Source organism: Channa argus, chromosome 4 (assembly GCF_033026475.1).
Source record: "Channa argus isolate prfri chromosome 4, Channa argus male v1.0, whole genome shotgun sequence".
Classification (NCBI taxonomy): Eukaryota; Metazoa; Chordata; class Actinopteri; order Anabantiformes; family Channidae; genus Channa; species Channa argus.
In genome coordinates, this window is record NC_090200.1 from 22,310,509 (window position 1) to 22,326,435 (window position 15,927).

General features: G+C 38.8%; 1 protein-coding gene across 3 annotated transcripts; it reads right to left on the reverse strand.

Moving 5' to 3' along the window:
* Window positions 1-216: 216 nt before the first annotated feature.
* si:dkey-246g23.4 (uncharacterized protein LOC559426 homolog) lies at window positions 217-9,340 on the reverse strand. Of its 3 annotated transcripts, none has more exons than XM_067502572.1 (8): window positions 7,890-9,340; window positions 7,679-7,797; window positions 7,085-7,187; window positions 5,340-5,599; window positions 4,649-4,792; window positions 3,851-4,566; window positions 3,457-3,697; window positions 217-1,038 (listed from the first exon to the last, which is right to left on the reverse strand). In XM_067502572.1, coding segments are annotated over exons 3-8 (1,581 nt in total). In that variant the 5' UTR covers window positions 7,087-7,187; window positions 7,679-7,797; window positions 7,890-9,340; the 3' UTR covers window positions 217-820. The 3 variants fall into 3 exon arrangements, with proteins under 3 accessions (XP_067358673.1, XP_067358675.1, XP_067358674.1); XM_067502574.1 differs by having other exon boundaries at window positions 5,344-5,599; window positions 7,890-9,339; XM_067502573.1 differs by lacking the exons at window positions 7,085-7,187; window positions 7,679-7,797; window positions 7,890-9,340 and adding an exon at window positions 6,953-7,078.
* Window positions 9,341-15,927: the final 6,587 nt, after the last annotated feature.

A 15,927-nucleotide genomic window follows, 5' to 3' on the forward strand; every position in this document is an offset into this window, starting at 1 on the left:
ACCTTCCTCCTCATTTCTGCCTCTGTGAAAGTTGCAAATGTAACATCAAATGCTTCTCACTGGAGGGAGCTATATGCACATTTTCACTGTGTAACCTAGCATTAGGGTAAAGCATGGTGAACGTAATTACAGAGCAACTTCAGACCAAGATATGTAACGCACTTTTCTATTTTTAATAATCTTCTGAACATTCTTAGTCAACACTTATTGGCTTGTTCAAAAACTAGAAAATGCAATTAGCAATAGGCACATTGTCACATACAATATATATGATATCTAATAAATAGTCCAGCAATTCTCTTCATTTGAAACAAGATCTAATACCTTTTAAATTACCTGCAAGCCCTTGTTTTACACATAAAGAAAATGGCTTTTATATGCAAAATGAAATATGTAATGAAAGCTTCAGTTGTTTTAGGTTAATCAACAATAAATTCAATTTTATTGGAGTATTTTCTGAGAACATGCTTGCAGAATTAGTTACTTATTAGTAATAGTTTAAAGAGGGACAAAAAAACCAACATCCACTGCCAAAACACATGAGGTGTGACTTTACTTGGCTATTCTCCTTACACGACATGTCTTTCCTAATCAGACCATGGATAATAAACAAGACATACTGTAGGAGCTAATTCACAACTTTACAATTACAACATTTCCTGCAGACACCTTGTTTTTTTTTATGTATGACAGAGATACTGACTCCAAACCATCTACACAAAAACTGCTACACAACAGTTGACTCTAAAAGGCCCAGGAGAATGTGTGGCTTTTTCACATGAGTAAACCAGTGGTGGTAAATGTCTATCAGCTACTGAAACTATTTCTCCATTGTTAATGTAACGTCCAGCTCTTTGGCTTCAGCACTGAAGGTTTGTCCCATATTGTCCAGTTGCATGTCATGGGTTTTCTGGGTTGACCTCTGTTCCCTGCGATTCATCTGATGGAGGAGGAGCAGGAAAAGAGCAGAGATGATAAGAGCCACTCCTGCCATGAGGAAACCTGTCCCATAATCACTCATTTTGTCAATGAAGAATCCTGAAAGGAAAAAGGAGACATATGGTAAGAGACACGCAGCGTTCAAACAGTGATATTTTTCTGTCCGGACTCGTCCATACCAGTCAGAACACAACAAAATCACCATTATGTTAGCACATAGTTGTCGAGAGGGCAAAAGACAAGGCACGGATTAGCATGAGAGGATTGCAAAAGATTATTCTTATCAAAAGACAGTAATGCCAATGCTTTCCTCCTGCGGCGGAAACGTAATTAGAATGCTTTGATGCATCCTCAGCACCCATCAACTATCTCCTCTTTAAAGTACTCAAAGTAATGAACAGTAAATAAGTTAGGTATAGCCTCTGTGTCAGAGGGACCATGTTAAGTTATAAATAGCACCACTGGCTATATTTGTTTCTACCTCAAATTAATTTGCACTTAACTTTATTTGAGGTCAGTGTCAGCCTTTAGGGATGTCTGACATTCAACATTTACACATGGCTGTATCACTTTAATCCATAAATTAGATATTAAAAGGCAAAATGTGGAGTAGAGGTTTAAAGCACTGAGAAAGAAAATTTAAAAAAATCAGTTTTCTAAGCTTTTACGAATATTTCAAGCCAGTGACAGTGTAATAGAAATAATATGAACAGCGCCAAAGGGCACTACAAATATGTATTCTACAGAGCAAAAGAATTGCAGCCTGTCACGCTTCAGTAGCTCAAATTGTTCTTGCTTCATGTTTTGTTTGCTGCACTAACAGCTTTTTTTAGTAATACCATCAAATGAATCCAAACTACAATTTGGTGAAATTTTTTTGCACCCTTCCAAAAGAGTTTCCTGAGCTGATTCGCTGCCGACTTTGCTCAGGAATAGAACTTTTCTGGTAAAAAAGGTGTTTTTCATGTTGTATTTACTGCTATTGTTTGGAGTAGTGTGTGAAAATGGGCTGTAACCTCAGTAATCAGTTTCAAATGCTCGCTTGTTTGTAGGACAGTGCTGTAGGTGATAGGGATGTAGTTTGTTTTACTTTGTATAAAGAAAGGACCAGAAAAAGACTTCATTCTACTGGCAGAGTGTGCCAGAAGCATTTACACCATTATATTTGTATTATAACTGCATATTCTTTTTTTACCTTTCACGAGAGAATAGACTGATGAAGGTAAATACAAACAGATTGCCAAGGTAGCATTTGCATTTGAAGTGTTTTCAAGCCACTTTCAATTGTATCAGCTTCCTCTAAAAGGTATTTAAATGTATTGTTAATCAAAGGTGGGCTGCAAAATATCACACCTACAGCTATAATTAAGTAGAAGTGATTAGACGGAGGATTTGTAATCTACACTCACTGGTGCACTTCATTAGATACACCTGTGCAATGTAATGCAATACAGTACAGCAGCTCTGCCATGAATTCAACTGTTACATTTCTCAGTTTTTAAGCTGAAACTATCAGAAAGGTAATAATTCTACAATGTGATTATTTATGTAGTTATAATGGTATACTAAGAGATGGTTCTGATGTTTTGGCCCCCTCATTCATGTTAAACTGGACGGCCAAAACATTAGAACCATCTCTTAATATATGACTCCACCAACCAATATGACGACATTAATAATCACATTGTATAATTATCACCTTATACATATATATATATATATATATATACGTCCTAATCTGCTGGATATGGGTTTCTTTGTATGTTAACTCCTTTTGGCTTATCCCGTGATTTCTGGGTCGCCACAGTGGATCATTGTCCGCATGTTGATTTGGCACAGTTTTAATGCTGCATGCCCTTCCTGATGCAACCCTCCCCAATTTCTACCAGGCTTCGACCGGCACTGCACAACTGGGGAGGGGAATGGGCTGTTAGGGGTTCATTGTCTTGTCTAAATGGATGTTATTGCTCCCAAGTCAGTAAAAAACTCCTCTGTTTTACCATTATGTTGTCAAATATGTCAAATGTTTAAAGTCACACAATGGTCACACAAGTCAGTGGGAAAAAAACACCATTTGACAGGTAAAAAAGAACATTTTAGAAGCAGTTAACCATGAATTTACCATAACCTTAAAGCACTATGATGTATATGTTTTATGGTCCGATAAACATGAAATCCCTGGAGGCTTTGTAGTGAACCACTAACAAAATCGATGATTAATTGAAGGATAGTGCTGCATATCAGACAGGTATAAAATTGAATTTTGGTGAAATAGGCCAGCTATTGCAATGAAGAATGTTGTATAACACATGCTTTTGTCATTTAAAGTGTTGGAAATATAGAACGAGGAAAACACAACAGAAAATGTAAATTCACAATAAATTAAATACTTTGTTAATATTTATGTTTATTTTTAGCTGGCAGACAGCACAGTGGAATAAATGAAATGGGGTTTGAATGGCAAAGTGGGTGCATTATATACTTTAAATGGGCTAGCAAAGTATAATTCTCACTGACCAGCAATGGGTGGTCCGAGCAGGCCTCCGCTGCTGCGTATGAGCATGAAAAACCCCAGTGCACTTCCGAGCCTTTGGACGCCCACCACTTCAGCCAGCACGGTGATGTGGATGGCAACTGTGGCACCAAACACGAGGCCGTAAGCTGCGCTGAAAGCAGCCAGCTCAGGGAATGAGGAGGCTAGTGGGCAGAGGAGTAACACAGTACCCAGGAGAATCACTGTAGCTGTGAGCTGCTGCACCTGCACATAGTAAACAGACCTAAATACTTATATACATAATACATATCTTACCAAAATAAATAGCTTGACATTTTGGTCTTGTTTGCATTCTTCCTGGCACGACTGATACACTTTCCTCACATATCTCTGGTTAGACTGTTAAACTGAACTTACTGTCTTCACCAGCCTCAGGTTAGCCACCCAGCCAAAGAACACCCTTCCAAAAAGGTCAAACACTGCAGAGATAGACATGAGTGCAGCCGCCTGGTACTCCTCAATCCCCTTACTACGTGCATATGGAACCAGGAACAGAGCAGGAGCAAAGAAACCCAGAGCAGCAAACACCCCAAACATTGAATACACCATGAACCGAGCATTAGTTATGAGGGTGTAATCTACATATTGAAGGATTTTGGTTCTCAGTTCAGTCCTCTTTGCTCTTCTTTTTGAATCGATGGTTGTAGGTTTCTCATCAAGTTCTTCAAGACTGTAGCCCTTCTTCACTTTACGCTGATCAGACCCCTCAGGAAGTCTCTGCCCCACTTCCTCTAGGCAGTGTTTGCTCTGTTCAGAGTCATCTTTTGTAAGCGATTCCAAATTCATGCCTTCCTCCTCTGCTTTGACATCACTGGCATGACTTTTGTGTCTGGTGCCTTTTAGTGGCCTCAGCAGCATCCCACACACACACAGGTTAAGTTGTAGACCCCCTACGATCAGCAAAGCGCCCCTCCAGGAGAAACTGTCAATTAACAGCTGGATCAGGGGTGTAAGGAGAAAAGTAAGGATGCACTCTCCAGCACTGGCCAAGGCATTTGCCACTGGACGCCTCTTCTCAAAGTACAAGCCCAGCATGGTTACTGTGGGGGTCCAGGTCAAGGCATAGCCAAAACCTACAAATGAAGGAGCCAGTGAATATATTATATTTTGTGACTGTGCTTTGGTTTGTATGCATGTTTGTATCAGACCACTTACCATTTAGGAATCCCACAGTAAAGTAGAGTCCAATCAGGTTATGAGCAAACGACCCAATTATGACTCCTATGCTGCATATCAGTCCACCCAATATGACTACAGAACGATGGCTGTAGCGAGCACTTAGAGCAGATGCTACAGGAGCTGCAGAGGGACACACAGAAGCTGTTCATAATATAATATTCAACATATATGAAGAATAAAGCCTTTATGAACTAAGTGAAGCAGTGTGCTGTACTTTTAGACACATAACATGAGGTATGAAGAACTTTTAATGTATATGCATAAATGTAGAAAATACATTCTTTGTGAAGTGAGTTACAGTTACAAAAGAGAAGATTTAAAATGAATCCCAGTGCCTATTTTTTGACTACAGGGACCTAAATTTGCTGCAGATTATAATTTAATTTAGTCACACACTGGGAACATTGGAGATCAAGAAGATTTTGGACTGCACTTTTCCAATAGTTTTGTGGATGATTGAGTAGGAGAAGAGAGCCACCTGGTGGTCTAAAACTCTAGAAGTCTGAGTCTATGCTGAATTATCAAAAGGATTTTAGATGAGAGGGTTTTGAAAGATATAACAATAATTTAAAAAAAGTAAATTAATAAATGAAAATAAACTAATTACTGATGTCTTGTATATGTTTTATAATAAAAACTTGTAACAGAAAACAATTGTGATCATTACCCACAATGTGAATGGTAGCTACAGCAATAGAAGTGATCCATGATGTTCCCGTTGCTGTCGTTTCAAAGTATTGGTGTATCTCAACATAAAACACACCAAATGCCTTGATGACCCCAAATGTCAACCCGAAGACTAGGAAGCAGGAGAGCAAAACAAACCAGGCGTAGCCACCATCAGGGGCTGTTGGTGTTGCCACAGCTACCTTGACCCTCTGAGGCTTCACTAGAGAGTTCATGTTGATCTTCACTGATTTCAAACACCTAGGGAGTTGAGATTTGGTTTTAGGTGAGCTGGCATGTATATCAATGATCCTGTGAAGGGTTGTAGAAAGTATTCAGAGTGGGCTAATTTAGATGATTTATACATTTAAAAAAGGCATTTACAAAGCTGAAAAGTGCTTTGATTCAGAAGTTCAGATATACCACAGTCAACATGGACACAGACACACTACCAGCAGCTGTTGGTTGAATATAACAAAGTACATTTTTTAGGTACTTGAATAGTTACACTTTATTTTTGACTGCCAATTATACTGTATAAATTGTATAAAATGTTTTAGGGCAGGACTTGTAATTGAGTATTTGTATTTATCAGTATACTGTAACTACTACACAGTTAAACGATCCAAATATTTATTGTATTTTAAATGCATTGGCATTCATCATGGCTGTCAAAATTAAGGTAGACCTTAATGATTTGAAAAATAATGATAATCTAAATGTTTGCTGCTATATTTGTGGCAACAGCTTCGGATTTCAGTTTCAGACGGACACTATCCCAGACAGTGTAAGGATCAATAGTGCCTTTGATTGTTTTTATTCAGCCTCATTTGCATCCATCATCCAGACCACTGTAATAAACTATACTCACTGATAAACATACAATAGAAGTAGCACTCACTGTTTGGTTGTTGAGCTATTAGTGTGTCTAGTTTTGTATATATTATTTCATTCATAAAAATATTTGTTTTGAACATAACAATACATTTGTCATCATGAGTAATATATCATAGTTTGAGATTTTGAGTTACCCCACAAGAATGAATACATGTCACTAAGTCTGCAGGGCTAGACTGTATATTTTTATTTTTACAACATGTGTGACTAATACATCTGTCATAAAAGTCAGACTATAAACTCATAATATTGGCATATTAAACTTTCTATCATTGTCAGTTGACTTTTCAATGCTTGGATTTGACACTGACATGTCATGAATTTACATTGACATATAAGAAATGAGCACATTTATAATTGGTAGAAAAACACAAATTTGCCATTGTATGCTACAGTATTTGTCATCTCTTGGGACTAGAGTCACAACAAGCAGATTAGATTTACCATGCATGACAGGATTTAGCTCAATTCGTTCTTTAGCTGATGAAAAATAGACGATACACATAATAATAATCCATCTTTATAGACTGCACAAGAACCTGTTTACAAATAAAATTTGTAGTCATTTTAATTATAATGATTACGCTCCTCCTGTGTGATTTAACTAAAAGACATCTGGACCCAAAGCTAGATCATGACTGAAAAGCCTGCAATACAGTCACAACAGATTTGACATACAGTACATTATAATTATGTAAATTCATATTTCTACCGTACCTGTTGCAGTCAATATGAAACCATCACACTCTTCCTGCTGGTCAGGCACCCACCTCAGTGTGGTTTCAAAACCTTAAGAAATGACTTTGACACTTATTTCTTGTCACATGCAGAGGTAGTGGAGGTACTCACATGGGCAAAGGTGCACTGTGCCTAACAAGCACTGATTAGAGACAGCACGTTTTGGGCTCAGCGCCATGGGTTCAAGCATCAGACATGACAGCGTGAGCATGAGCTAAACAAAGGAAAGTGAGACTGTAAAGACACAGAGTTTTAAAAAGCAAGTTCAAATAAAGGCTGATAACATGTGTCATGTTATTAGCTACACAAGCACAAGCATCTAGAGAGAGAAAGCAACTAGCCTGGAAAGACCTTTGTAACCCATTTATCTGGATTCTTTGTAGACATGCTGACACTAGAGATGCACAGGACAAAGTTTCATCACTTATTTTGGCTTATGTGTGCATGCAGAAAAAGAGCACAAAAATGTAATATTATCTTGTGTTTAACACCATCAAGTCCCTCCCTTAATATATTTAGAAGCTTTGCTAAATATAGTAAAGAAGGGAACTTCCTTTGTAGGTTTGTGTCACAGTTGTTATTCAGGTCTCAAAACTCAACGAATGGCAGTTAAAGTTCAACACTTTAATGTCGATAATCTCAAAAAAACGCAAGGCAGAATTGTGACCCATAAAACGTTAGCAATAGGTTAGCAATCAAACTCACATAACACAAACAGGCAGAGTAAAGGTGAGTAGGCTGGTAGGGAAGGGGAGCAAAGCGTCTGGGGACTGGAGTCCAGGGAGAGGCCTGGGTTACTAGAAGGCACGAGGGATTGGCCAGGTCTGAAATGAGAGGCAGAGTTAGTGGAAAGCAGATAAACAGAACAGACATGATTAAATGACTAAGTCAATAACAGATCCTCTTTAAGACCAACCTTAAAGGACAGCTCATTATTTCCCTTGGAGATGGTCTGGATGTGCACAGTGGAAATCCTGGGTTTGTATTGGGTTGAGGAAGGCTCTGCATGCAAGTCTGGGCTGTTTCCATGGTCTCCCCCACAACACCTTGACCTTAGGAGTTTGTGAAGTCTGGGGCCCCCATTGCTAATTGTAGTGAGGATCTGGAGGAACACATGAGTGGACTCTCCATCACTGGCTTGATTTTTATGATCCTGAGAAAACTGAGGTATACAGCTACTTGATAATTTTAGAGATGGGGTGAAGCCTAGTTGGTGCTCAACATTAAGGCCACTTTAGTATCATCTGTCCATAGAACACTGTTCCAGAAATCTTGTGGTTTGTTCAGATGCAGTTTTGAGAACCTTAGTTGCACATACATGTTCCTTTTAGACAGAAACGGTTTTCTCCTGGCAACACTTCAGACAAATCCTACTTTCACAGACTTCTTCTAAATGCCCCAATGTGATCTTTTACATTTAACATGCTGAATGAGGCCTGTAAGGTCTGAAATTTTTTGTATTTCTCTGAGCATTGCTCTCTCTGAATTTGGGGTCAGTGTGCTGGGGCGTCCACTCCTGGGAAGATTGGCAACTTTCTTGAATGCTGTCAATTATCTTTCTTACAGTTGAACGTTAAACATGAAGGGGTTTGGAAATAGTTTCATGATTCTTTCCACATTTATGCGCAGCAACGATTACTTCTCTAAGACCATTGCTTATGTCTTTCTTAATTGGCATTGTGTTAACACACATCTGAAAGTTCCAGACAATCAAACTGCCAAAACCTGCTGATGAACAATTAATCAAGGGCCTATGATTAGCAGTACCTGAGTGCACCTTACTCTCTTAAAACCCATGGAGGCAGTAAGGGGGTAGGGGGTAAGAAGAAAATAATATGACTACTTTGATCAAAAAGGGGCAGGGGCAATTGTAAGCTGAAATATAGAAAATTATTCCAGTCTGATTTAATTCTATTTCGTCATAAAAGCATCTTTGTCCAGTTCTTTGGCATTACATATTGATGCTCGAGAAACCCTATTGGGTCAGCATGAGACACATGTATGTTCGTTGCCTAAAGCAATGACATAGTATATAAAGCCAAAGGTCTACTGGGGGAGGTAGCCTAGGTGCTTGGATTGTACAACAAGACACAGGACCTTCCCACAGGAGACTGGAGTTTGTCTCCAGTGTGAAAAGTTCTGTGCTTTAATGAAGATTGTTCCACTATGTGACACACATTCGTTATAGTAAGGAAGTATGTGTTTAATGTTTTAATTGTATGTGGGCATTTAACCTTTTTGACTTTATGCATTTTATCTTTTACTTAACCTTACCCTGAATGTATGGGGTCCAACCCTAATCTAGTTGTGCATAAAGTCACCCAAGCAGTGATGTTTCCACAAGTCTAACCAAGCAGTTCATGAAGAGAGATCTGACAGACAAGAACCACTGTTCCCATGGCTTTGAATAGTGGCACTCCTGGGGGCCAATGGTACACCAACGGGTACCTGTAACATCAATATAAAATGCCAAAGGACATAATAAACCTCCATATTTTATGCTTTAATGGCTACAAAGATGTCTTCAGCCTCCCAGGTGTAGTTGATGATCAAGCTGGAGAGAAGATCAAAAGGAAGACTGGTCCAGCTACTCCGCTGTGTCCCAGAGTTTTGATGGAGGTCCCAGGCCAGATAAGATGAGCTATTACTCCACCCTAATCTACTTGGCCTCCTATCAGCTGGACATGCCTGGACTACTTCCAATGGGTGGCCCCTCTGAGAATCCCCACCTTAGTGTGGTGGAGGGGTTTTTGTATCCCCATGATCCTGGGAGCTTTGTTGACCTGGGCAATTGGCCCCGGTAGGGTCTTTCAAAGCAAAGATGTCCCAAAGGGGGGGGCAAATTCGAATTACAGACCATTGATAAACATGGCAATTCAGGGAAGTGGTACCTTGCCCAGAACAGAGTGACCGGGGAACCCTTCTAGAGCCATACCTGAGAGGCGAGCATTTGGTGGCTGGACCTTCATCCATGTGGCCCAGACAGATCCTAAAGAAATGACATGGAGCCACAACTGGTAAACAGGTATCAGGCGTGGGTATTATGCAAGCTAGGCAGCAGGCAAGGTCAGGCTCCTAGACATGTTCATCCCAGGTACGGTGGCTGCATAAATCTGGTTACTCTCTATTCCTAATGGAAATATCCGGGACCTAACCCTTAGCCCAATAACACAAAAATTGTATTTCCTTAAACTGTAACAATATGATACCATGGAATTTAATTAATTGCATTCAAAAATGCAGGATTTGTCGAATAAATTTTATTATTGTGCAGCTGAGAAGCTTTTAGGAGAAAAGTGAGGAGCACATTATTTCTATCCATCCATCCATTTTCTCATTTTGTATTCAGCTAGCAGATAGATTTAATGGACCATGGACCTTCTAGCTTTTATGTATCATTAACTACTCAACCCAGCACCTAAATTGTCCCACATATTGTCCAGCTACACCCTTACATCACTTTTTTTGTGACAATCCAAAATAAATTTGGACAATCTTAACTGGTACATAATAAACCCCCACATGTGGAGATCAAACTACAAGCTCAGATAACTGAGAGAACATTCTGCATGGGGCAAGTCAACATTGTGGGATGCCCAGCAAGTCCTTTCTGAAGTGATAAGCTTTCACATGCCTGCATCTCTCCTGCTGCCTCACAGACAGCTACAATAAAGTCTGTGATGATTATTATTAGAATGTGTCAAAAACCAAAAGGGAAACCAGCAAGGCACTCAGTGTGCACTTCCTCTAAGCAAGGTTTGCTGACAACAGATGTAGCTCAGTCATGATGCTGTTGATTGGTAATCAAATCATAATGAAAAAAATAGACAGACACAACTTTTTGTAATTTTTTTATCAAAAGATTGTTTTTTAAATTGCCCTACTAGTTTGATTTCAAGTTCACAAAATAGCTGCAGAGATTTGATTAAATCTGAGTATTTTTACGTGTGAATCGACACGCTTGTTTATTACTGTTGGTACTGAGTTCCTTAGTAACAAACAAGGAAAGATGGACATTATCTGAAATGTGACAGGACATTTTGCAGCCAGACAGCTTCATTATCAAACACCTTAGACAAATGTCTCACATATTGCCTTTAACTGCCTCTCTGTGGTACAGCCTGCCAATAAACTTTTACAAACTATTAATTCAGCTTGTGAAGTACCTCTTTTATGAGCTTTACAGTTTGCTTCAGTACCAATTTTTGTGGTGTGCCAGATTGTTACTGGGGACAAGTATCTCTTCAAAGCCAAGTTCTTGCGGTTTCCTGCGTCAGCAGAAAGTACCAAAGATGGTGCGTGCTTTGGCGTTACAAGAGAAACAAATTGATATTTATGATCTATTGGTCATAATAGATCTTCTGGACCTGTCAGCACAATAGTAAACAGTTTACATCACAACATTGATTGGAATCTATCTAATATTTGATGAATTTTGTATTTTCAAATTAACCTTAAATGTTATTGATGACCAACTCAATCTTTAATTAGATTTTAAACAGTTTTATTTTTTGGGGTGGGGGTGGGGGTTGTGTGCTGCCCTGGTCTAGTATTAGAGCCAGAAGAGGGTGGAGTATAATACTCTTATTATATATTCTCACCCAGATAAGAATATAGACAGGGGTGTGACATTCAGGATAGAGTTACATAATAAAATAAAAGATCCTGTCTTTTTAATTGGCAATTTTTTACTTTTACTTAATGTTTGCTTTTGGTGCACAGATTATTTATTATCCCCAATGGGTGGTCAAAAAACAATAAAAGTTTGTTAGGTTATAAACCTGACTGCGATGGATGGAGAGGAACACCTTTTGAATAATTAATATGAGCTGGTGAAACCTCCCAGTGTTTTGGCAATCTTTCTAGGGGAAGATGGACTCATCGGGTTTCTCTGTAACACTGGCTTCATGTCTGAGTTGTTGCTGCAGCAGGGACTGGTTTGTCTGTGCAGGCTGCATACAGTATGTCACCAAACAAATACCAAATAAATAATTTCAAACTTTCTGTCCTGTTCATACTCACCCGTTTAGTATGCTGAGGATCCATAGTTATAACCCAGTTGCATGTGAATAAAAACCCTTTTCAATAAAGCATTGGTTCATTAACATTTTTTTTTTGGTCCATGTTGCAACCAAATGTACAATATTGCCTTCATTCAGTTGAATTGCATACATTTAACTTTAAATACATGGTAAACTTTGAAACTGTATTTTCTGAGAATTTCAGCATCCTGATTTGAAAAAAAAAACCTTGCTGACTAAACCTGTGTTGTTTTTGTATTCCTCACTTTTTAAACATACACTTCCACAAATTAGTGATGCAATAACTGTGAAATACAGTTTAACTTCAGGAAACTATGAGTTGGATGACAGCCAGATTACTCTCTGTATGGCCACTTCAGCATAAACTGCTCCCATTGTAGCCACATTAGTGGGGCTGACATTAGTTTGTGAATCATTTAAATATTCCAGAAATTACTAGATGGACTGACATTAAATTTTGCAGATACATACAATGACTTTGGTGATATTATCTGATTCTGAGAGGAGGCAGACTACTAACTTTGATGTTTCCTCTACCAAAATGTCAAAATGTTATTGTGCAGTACTTTGTTCAATGACCAAATACCTGTAAACATAATCCCATAGGCCCACTATGGAGGTTCACAATGTATTGATATAGAAGGAACCTTTACTGTTCAAAGCACCGCTTTTGTACATAGGTTATGAAATAGCATGTAGAGGAGCTAGCATTAATTCATATTCTGGGTCAGACACACCAGTGCTAATTATGGTAAGTGCTGTAGCTCCTTATAAGGCCAAGCATGAACTCCAAACATGGGTTAGAGGCACGACTGTTTAGGAACAGAAAATAAAAATGTTTTTTATTCACAGCAATTAACCACCCAACTAAAGAAACCCACACAAAGCAACCACAGTGTTATTCAAAAGACAATACTTTACTCTGAATATTGATGCACCCTGAATGTGTCCAACAGCCATTCACACATACAACACAGTAACTGCCATAGAAGCTAAAAAGCCGGTCACTCTGTGTGTATGATGCAATCAGACACTTGATTGTGTGAAGAGCCAAGGTCATTGTAAAAGAACAATATGGTGGCAATCATACAGGGAGGGGGTCCGCAGGCTTCAACTAGCTGCCTTGCAGTCTGGACCTCGTTGCTGTTCTCTGATTAGCAGTGGAGCTGAAAAACCTGGCAAATCACTGTTTATTACAAACCATCTCTGTGTGTAAAAGTTTTATCTCAGATCTGTTCTCTGATTCTTGATGGAGGCTTGCCCCAGACACGCACACACACACATGCGCACACACAGGTGTCGTGAAAGATCTGAATCTTAGTCATTTTATTCACTTTAGTGATTTACTTTTTCTCATCTGTTTGCAAATCAGCAACGCACAATGACTCTGTCTTTATGGTTCCACAAAAACAGAAAAAATTGTGAGCAGCTATAAAACTCATATTGCAACCTGAGAGAACATCATTCGTCCCTGATGATTTCATTAGGAGAAGTGTAAGGTTGTAAACTCTTCACAGCTGCTCCCTGGGCCGAGGACAGTTCAAAGATGTTTTTGTGAGCTAATTTTTTAAGCTAGTCAGGTCCAGTAAAACTGAATCCTCGCCTTCCCCTCTCTGTCTATTTTGAAAAACAGCTTGGACAACGATCATTTAGTACCGTACACTGTTTTAAAACCCACCCTTTATGCACACTAACTCATACAAACCCACGCAAAAGTTGCAGCACACATTCCACATCTGCACACCCAAGTTGCAGATATCCTTTCATCCATCTCCACATCTCCTAAGACTGTTTGCTGGATGGTTCTGTGTTTAGCTGAGTGGGAATTCGGGTTTACAATGAGAGCAGAAAGGAAAAGAGGGGCTTCCTCCAGAGAGAGGTAGACAGCCTTGTCAGAAACTCTGCAGACACTTTTAAACTCAGGCAACACTTGGAGCAATCGCAAGGGGAAATAGGTTTGACCTTTCTGATGTGGATAACCATTAATCCATGTATCAGGTCATGCTCTGCCTGAGTGGGGACAGGTGTGTTGCTATTGCTTCCTCCACTTTTCCCCCAAGCCTCCTTTTGTAAGAAGAAAACACATAAGTGTTTTCTGTCCTACAGACACTTTTTCCTTGTTAATGGAATGAAATGTTAAGAGTGTTCAGCAGCGGAGAGAACTAAACCACTTAAAGACAACATTAGTCAAGTTCAGTGTTGAGAAATCCCATTTATGTTTGGAAAAGCATGTTCTTGAAGATCTCATACATTTTCGATTTCTTTGTCACTGATTATCCTTATTTCTTAAATCCATGTTTAATATCTTTTCATGTATCATTTTTTAGAATTGCTGGTTGAAAAATGTTTTCTTTTTAAAAGGTGATCTGTTTCTATTTAAGTGCTGTTTCTCCTTGGATTACCGCTTCTCTTCTAGCCCAGTATACCTTCTCCCGCCCTCCACCTCTGCTTCAGTGCTTCATCCTTACTGTAGCTTGCCTCCCTGTGGCACACTCCCAGAAAGCACAGGTGTGTGTGGGCATGCCCAGATGGCATTGTTGTTGTTAATGGAGGAGGCAGCCAACTGGCCAACAGCACATGGGTCACCCACCTGCACTTTGAAACCTTTTCTAACTCTACCGATGCTGAAATGGGAACTTTAATTACCAGTTTTTTTATAAATGTGTAGGGAATCATCTTAACTCGTGAGGATGAGAAACAACTAAATTGTGCTCAATATCCTAATAGAAATTGAAATAAATGCCTTAAAACAATTATTATCAATCACAATTTAAATTCCAAATATGTTGTGTAAAATGTAAATAAAAACAGAATGTAATGATTTCCAAATCTCATTAACCCATATTTTATTCACAACAGAACATAAACAACATGTCAGATGTTGAAACTGAGAAATTTTACGATTTCATGGAAAATATTAGGTCATTTTGAATTTGACGGCAGCAACATATCTCTATATGTTTATGTTCTATTGTAGATAAAATATGGGTTGATGAGATTTGCAAATCATTGCATTCTCTTTGTAATTACATTTTACAAATCTTTTCAACTTTTTTTGGAATTAGGGTTGTATTTATAATATGGAGTCATCATAAAGCGTTTTATCTAACCAGTATGGATTTCCTTTTGCACAATCATCTGAATCAGCAGTAATCAAAGGCGTCTACAGCTGCTGATTGCTGTATGGCTGATGCTCTTGTTACTCACTGACAAACACAACATTTGTTTCCACATCAGTTGCTGCCAAATTGAGATGCTGTATGACCCTTTTTCCAGTCACCATGACACCACAGCAAACAAGACCAGCTCTGGGAAAAGCCTTCCAGCCTCTCCATGTTCCTAAAGCACTCACTTAAAATGAAAGAGAATGTAACTCACAATGATGGACATTTGTGTTCCCCTTGGAGGACAAAAAACAACAACAAACAACAACTCACACAGAATATGAATTAGGAAATAGTTAATCTCACTTGTTGATATTGAACGCTGGTCTCCAGATGCAAGGTGTGTTTCCAGGAAATACATAGGTGTTTAAAGGTTCTTTTACGAGGGAGGTTTAATGGGTGGGATCAGCTGCTGCTGATGCCACAAGAGAATAGCTTCCTTGAGTGTGGTAGCATCCCCCAACCACAAACAGTGTTGAAAGAATTATATAGTGTAAATTAATGCTTATGCTTTATTAATATTAGGACATACTAGATTTCTTTTTATATAGCTTTCTAGCTACTTTGTAGCTACTGGTCTTTCCTTTAGTGAAACACTCACCGCTCACCCGCACCCACCGCTCCCCCCAGGGGGATGGGTAAATGCAGAGAAAGAATTTGATTATAAAATGATGAGAATAAAGACTTTTCATCTGATGCATACAAATTATCAAATATGTTTGAGGTTTGTGTAATAGAAACATCTGAT

Bases quoted from the DNA above. Each gene is read 5' to 3' on its own strand.
- si:dkey-246g23.4 (XM_067502572.1), bottom strand. The intron at 4,567-4,648 runs GTAAGTGGTCTG...CTTCATTTGTAG, and splicing joins TACTGTGGGATTCCTAAATG to GTTTTGGCTATGCCTTGACC. The intron at 1,039-3,456 runs GTCAGTGAGAAT...TTTTCCTTTCAG, and splicing joins GCTCGGACCACCCATTGCTG to GATTCTTCATTGACAAAATG.